The following is a 6,473-nucleotide window of genomic DNA, read 5'->3' on the forward strand; positions in this document are numbered from 1 at the left end:
GAACAGAAAAACTTTGTCGCAAAATATCCTGCCCGTTTTTTATATCGATGCAATTATAAAGAACTAGCGTCTTTGGGGCGCAATGAGATTTTGGTGCGCGAGCGGTGGCACGGTTCGACACGTGATCGTGCTACACCAATCGAGTAGCTGATTGATGTCAACACTTTCGGCAACACTGCTTCCTCCTTGGTTCCACTTAACGTTACCGGCAGAGAGGAATTCTCTGAAAAGTCTTCTAGTGGGTCAAATGGATTCTAAACAGTACTTTATACATAGCCGCCTGCACGAAGAACAATGAGGAAAATAGACGATAAGGTGAACTTTGTTCTGTTGAACATTGTTGAACTATGTTCAATCATTTTGATCAATAGAAGGAAGTAATCAATGACAAGAACCATTTGTTTATTCATTCGTTCATTTATTCACTCCTAACAAAATACAACACTGATCAATCGTAAAAAAACTTTATTAAAACATATATACATACAGTATGTACAATATATAAAACAATACAAAACAGCATAAGAAAATGAATGGTAATATTAACCATGCAACCATTGCAATACAACTCTGAGGCTACACATGAAATGTTAGTGATCCTCCTTCTCCTTGATTTCATGTTTGCACAGTGGCAACACCTACACAGGTCTGTACAACAGAGTCCTGCAAAGACACAAGACACACTGTCAGGGGCCAGATTTCATGTCATTCATGTGACATGTAGATTTCCATCTTCTAGGTGCCAACCATATCCTGCCTGCATGACTGCAGCCTGATCATTTTTTGCAGTGCTGATGGAGGGCATCACTTAGGCATCAGAGGCTGATGATGCCATACAGAAAGCCTAGCCTCATTGACATTTTTAGCAGCCAGCTGATCATACAGTAGCAGTCAGCTGATCATACAGGTGGCATACATATTTGCAAAGCAGTGCAAATGTTAAGTGGTCCAAGTTAAAGTTAGTACCCAGATTTTTAAAACCCTTAAGGTAGTTTTCTCGCTCACTTGTTACAGAAAATGTCTTTCTTTTGCCTTTACCATAAAGGCACTTGTGGAATCACACCCAGAGGATGCATGTATGCCAATCAAGGCTGAACAAACACTGGTTCCAGTTACCTCGGTAATATCAATGATGCATGTCCTGTTGCCTGTCACTGTGAAATCTGCTCTTTTGCAGCATGTTGTGCATGCAAAAACACCCTTGACTCACATTCTTCATGATCACACTCTTCATGATCGGTCTTCCACAGCATGAACAGATGACCTGTGTAGGTGTTGCTACTGTGCAAACTGTGAAATCAAGGAGGAGGATGACAACTGCCGTGACACTGACAGTGAAGACTAACATTTCATGTGTATCCTCAGAGTTGTATTGCAATGGTTGCATGGTTAATATTACCATCATTTTCTTATGCTGTTTTGTATTGTTTTATATATTGTACATACTGTATGTATATATGTTTTAATAAAGTTTTTTTTTTACAATTGATCGGTGTTGTATTTAGTTAGGAGCGAATAAATGAACGAATGAATAAACAAATGGTTCTTGTCATTGATTACTTCCTTTTATTGATCAAAATGACTTAACAAAGTTCACCTTATCGTCTATTCACCTTATCGTCCATTTTCCTCATTGTTCTTCGTGCAGGCGGCTATGTATAAAGCACTGTTTAGAATCCATTTGGTCCACTTGAAGAGTTTTCAGAGAATTCCTCTCTATCGGTAACGTTAAGTAGAACCACGGAGGAAGCCGTGTTGCCGGAAGTGTTGACATCATTCAGCTACTCGATTGGTGTAGCACGATCACGTGTCGAACCGGGCCACCGCTCGAGCACCAAAATCTCATTGCGCCCCAAAGACGCTAGTTCTTTATAAAATGTATCGATATAAAAAACGGGCAAGAATAAGTTTTTTGCTGTACATTTAACGTAACTCGTTCGTATTTATGTTTAGATCGTGTAGTTCTCAGACGTCGGAGCGGAATTCCATTAAAAAAAAGGACTAAAGGACTTTTCGTGGTTCACCTTACGGCCTAATGTGCTGAATTCACGTGACACATTTCAAAGTTGAAACTGGGTAGTATTTGACATAAGGGTCTTTTAGAACCTCCCTCAGATTCCTAAAGGGAATTTAGATTTCCTTAAAATGTGATTTTGTGGCATTAGCCTAAATCGGCAATAGTGTAAGTTTGGTATATGACAAAAGAAAAAAAAATCCAACAACAACAAATGTATAGTGTTCCATCTAGTGTGTGTGTATACCCTTTGATTGTTATGGAGCAATGCCCAAAGTGCAGAAGATCCTATACAGCGAGTTTCTAGGTCTTTACTTTCCAGAGAGTGAAGCACAGCTTTCATGGCTTTTTCTGTAAAAATCAGAGGAGTACATCATTTGTCATCCAGAGAAAATTCTAGAAGATCACTCATGACAGAAATACAGAAAACTGATTAATAAATATTTTTACATGACAGAAAATAAATACCAGGGAAACAAAAACTAAAACATATAACAAGCCCTGCAAAAAGAAAAAACTTAGATTATAATTATATACATTGAAAACCCCCCAGAAAGCCACATTTATACCATGTGAAAAATTTGAACATATAATGACAAATGTTATAGACACAGGAAATGTGGTCTTCACACAGGAAATAAAAAAACCCATTACAACCGATTCAGACCACCCGGGCCCCTCAATTCCCACCTGCAGTTTGCATCATACTGTGCATGTGTGGCATCTACGCAATCTGCATTTTCATCTGTTCTGTAACCTCCGCTTTCTTTTTTCCATCTGCAGAGCTATTCATCATCACACAAACATCACACCTTTTTTTTTCACTGACTCTGAATAGGAAATTAACTTTCAACATTTCAATCAGTGACTCAACTGTACTGTTTTAAGGGGTGTATCTGGTGATACGATACATATCATGATACAGGAGCAACAGTACCAGCTTATAGTATTGCAGTATAGAGCAGTATAGCTCTATACTGCAATACTATAAGCATGACAATATGTTGAGTGAGTTGAGTACTTGGAAATGTATGCGGTCCCTGCACTACTAGTGGTTAGAGGTTTAAATGCAACACAAAAATTAACCAACACCATGAATATTTGCATGATTGTTAATAAAGAACTGATACAGTGCTGTAGAGTATCAATACAGTATCGTGAAGGAAATATCGCAATATTTCAGTATATCAATATTTCCTTACACCCTTAGTTTATATGTAGCTGTAGCGTTTTTTGTTTTTTTTGTCTAATCTCTTTGTCGGTTTAACATTCAGCTTAAAAGTTCAGTAAAAGCTAATTATCAAATCAATAAATAATTGTTGGAATAATCATTAATGATTTTAATATAAATAATCCTGATTAAGATTTTTTGCCATAACTGAGCAGCCCTAACCTGGGTTTTCACTGAATTTATAAATATATATATATATATATATATATATATATACATAGTCATGCGTGTACAACACACAGGCAAGACCTTGTAAGCCTAGTCATCATTACAGTTCTACTTAGATTCAGTCTATCCATCTATTTACATTACATTAGGTCATTCAGTTTAAGAAAAAAACAAAACAAAAAACAATGTTGGAGGCAGACACCAGGGTCGGAATTCTGAACTTAAATGTTATTTCTGGGTGTAGATTTAGATCAATCCCGGATTTGTATTACCCCTGGCTCAATCCACACTTCAGTGAGTGAATTGATGTATTCATAACAAGGAGGGGGAGGGTGCTATGTGTGTGGATGTTGGGGGATTGATTGTGCTGGTGCACACACCATTTGTGTACCCCAGAGTGTTGTTGGTCGCCAGCTGGAGAGGTCAGCAGAAGATCCTACTGTCCTGCATGTCATCATCAACCCCTCAAGATTTTAGTAATGGCTGCTCCAGATTAGAGGGAGAGCAGACACTAAAGCTAAGTTGAGTGGTGTCCTATTAGTGGTAGGAATTTGTGTGAACCTGGTTGGTCTGATAATACATCTTATTTAAAAAGTGCTTGTCAAAACACCCAAGGAAAATTATTAAGCAATTATATCAATACATAAATTGATACATTTTATAGTATTTCAAATCCACCATCACATTTCACAAGAAAAATACAATCATGACAATTGTGTGTCACTGTTTGCGAAATCTTACCAACTGATTGGTTCAACGGGGCCTGTTGTTATTATAGTCAGCAAATTCATTATAAATATTAAATAGAGATAATTATTTAAGGTGAATATAGTTGAACAAGACAACAGAAAACTAAAACTAAGCATTTTTAAATACATCATCATGTAAGGAAGATTCCTTAATTGGAAATTACTTGGAGCTAATTGGAGACTGTATGGTGTATCAAAAACCTATAAACTTTTTATGTGATGAAAGTATTTTCCGTAATTCCTCAAATTGTGCTTGATGTTATGTTGTCTTGCAGGTGTCTCAACAACAACATTTTTATCATCGGTTCGTGCCAAAGAGGGTGGTTCTGTAGAACTAGGTTGCAGCCTCCCTCCCGACACCAAAGAAAACTCCACCCCAAACCTCTTCCCTCTGGTAGAGTGGGTGCGTCAGGATTATGATGTTCCCATCCTAATCAATCTTAGATTGTACCTGAGAGTTCATCCAAACTATAAAGGTAAGATTTCATGCAGTTAAAAGAAAAAGAAAATTGTTCTCTTAATGCTACTCATAAGGTTCTGGTGCGAAGGCAGGCACTGTACTGTATGTGTAGGAGCTGTATATTTGGAGAGCAGTCTTTAAATTGTTAATTTATATAATTAAATATATTTAAAAACATTATCTAGGTGATCCACATAAACAATATTTCTCTTTATTATGGTCAATAATAATTGGAATGTAGCGGTTGTATGCCATTTGACTTGAGCCTGTAGATTTAGGAATGCAGGGGCTATACTTGCATTTTTTTTCTTTAAATATGAAAGTGTAAGCGTGATTAAAGGGGTAACCCAAATAGGTAATCCACCAAAATCCCAATCCCTGTTCTCTTGTCTGTGTGTTTCCAGACAGCAGTTTTGGTGCAGACAGAATTACAATAGCTGGAATGCATCTGTTTTATTGGAGGCTGTTGAAGGGGGTGGGGAACTGGGAAGGAAGAATAGGGGTACTGAGAATAGTGGGATTAGGAGAGTAGGTGGGGGCCTGTTGGTGTAATGACAATGTTTTATTAGTATGCTGTGGGTGACCCACTAAGGGGAGATTGTTGTGCTGGAAGGAGGATGGCTGAAACGTTGGAAATAATGGGAGGGTTCCTAGCAGGAACTCTATAATCCTGACATCGTCTACCACGGGACAAAAGACAGAGTGAAATCACAACCTCCCCTTTTTGCTATGCCAAATCTCACAACAGTATTAAGATTCCCAAAGTCTACTACTGTCTCATATAGATGACTTCAATATAAGGGTCACATTAGTCTCTCAGTACTGAGACAAATTAAAAACAATCAAAATCTTTATTTTCAAAATAATACCTTTTAATTCCACTGTGTAATGGTAGATGAGTGACATACTACAGGTACATGCATAGTATGTAGGTTCCGGTTTATGGCAAAAATTGTGTTACTTCTCGACGTACAAACGAAATTCTGTCATAAGTCATGCACCCCCAGAATTCTTTCATTACTGAAGCATTTTTTTCACTTTGTGTTTGTAAAGCGCTTCCTCAGGTCCCTCAATTGGGTGGGACTCTCAGGTTAAGAGTTAGTTAGTAGTTAACTGATAGAAGACATCTGACACTCTGGTTTCCAGATGTTTTTGCATATTCCTAAACTGATGATGGGAAACGTGCCACAGACTTTCATCTCTATAGGGTGGGGTGATATTATACGTCACCACAACTTATGGTATGTCAGTGATTAGGTTGGCACAGAAAACTCTTTTCAAAAGAATGGTCTAGTTACATTTGAAATTTAACACCTGGAAAACTGGAAGAAGCTTCCTTTGTAGGCTTTTTTACATGTAAACCCGGCTTTTTGGGCAATAACCACAGCATTGTTTAATGGCAGTCATATGATGCATGCCTTATATGCATGCTGTAGCTATGATGAAATAAACCAAATTGCAGATGTAAAGCAGAGCAGAGGGAGGGCCCTCCCACATGTTTGCCTAAGATCTTGATAACCCTGCAACCCCTCACTCTCCCCTGTAGACAGATGGCTGCGTGTGAATCATGTCAGTGCTGTGGGTCTAATGTATTCTAACTTTGAATTACCACGCTTGGGGATTTTAGATTTAACCACAAGACACTTTGGCAGGAAGCGTTTTTTCCTTAAAACCAGGTGACCGTTTATGGGGTATCTCAGCCACCTGTACTGTCTTCGGGGAAGGGTTGGTTTATGGCACAGTAAAGATAATTAGGATTCCAGGAATACATCTGTAACGTGGCATCACAGTGCTGCCTTTCTTTCTTTGGGAGTGCCACAGAAGATTAAATTATACCTTGAACAGCATTCC

The 6,473-nt window shown here is 38.1% G+C and overlaps 1 protein-coding gene across 1 annotated transcript in view; it reads left to right on the forward strand.

Annotated features, from left to right (window-relative positions):
* igsf9b (immunoglobulin superfamily, member 9b) overlaps window positions 1-6,473 on the forward strand; it is a 42,117-nt gene that overhangs the window by 7,080 nt on the left and 28,564 nt on the right. The window contains exon 3 of the mRNA XM_017043064.2: window positions 4,438-4,638. Coding sequence (XP_016898553.1) covers window positions 4,438-4,638 — 201 coding nt within the window. The remainder of the gene's footprint in view (window positions 1-4,437; window positions 4,639-6,473) is intronic.

Source organism: Cynoglossus semilaevis, chromosome Z, assembly GCF_000523025.1.
Source record: "Cynoglossus semilaevis isolate Cse_v1.0 chromosome Z, Cse_v1.0, whole genome shotgun sequence".
NCBI lineage: Eukaryota > Metazoa > Chordata > Actinopteri > Pleuronectiformes > Cynoglossidae > Cynoglossus > Cynoglossus semilaevis.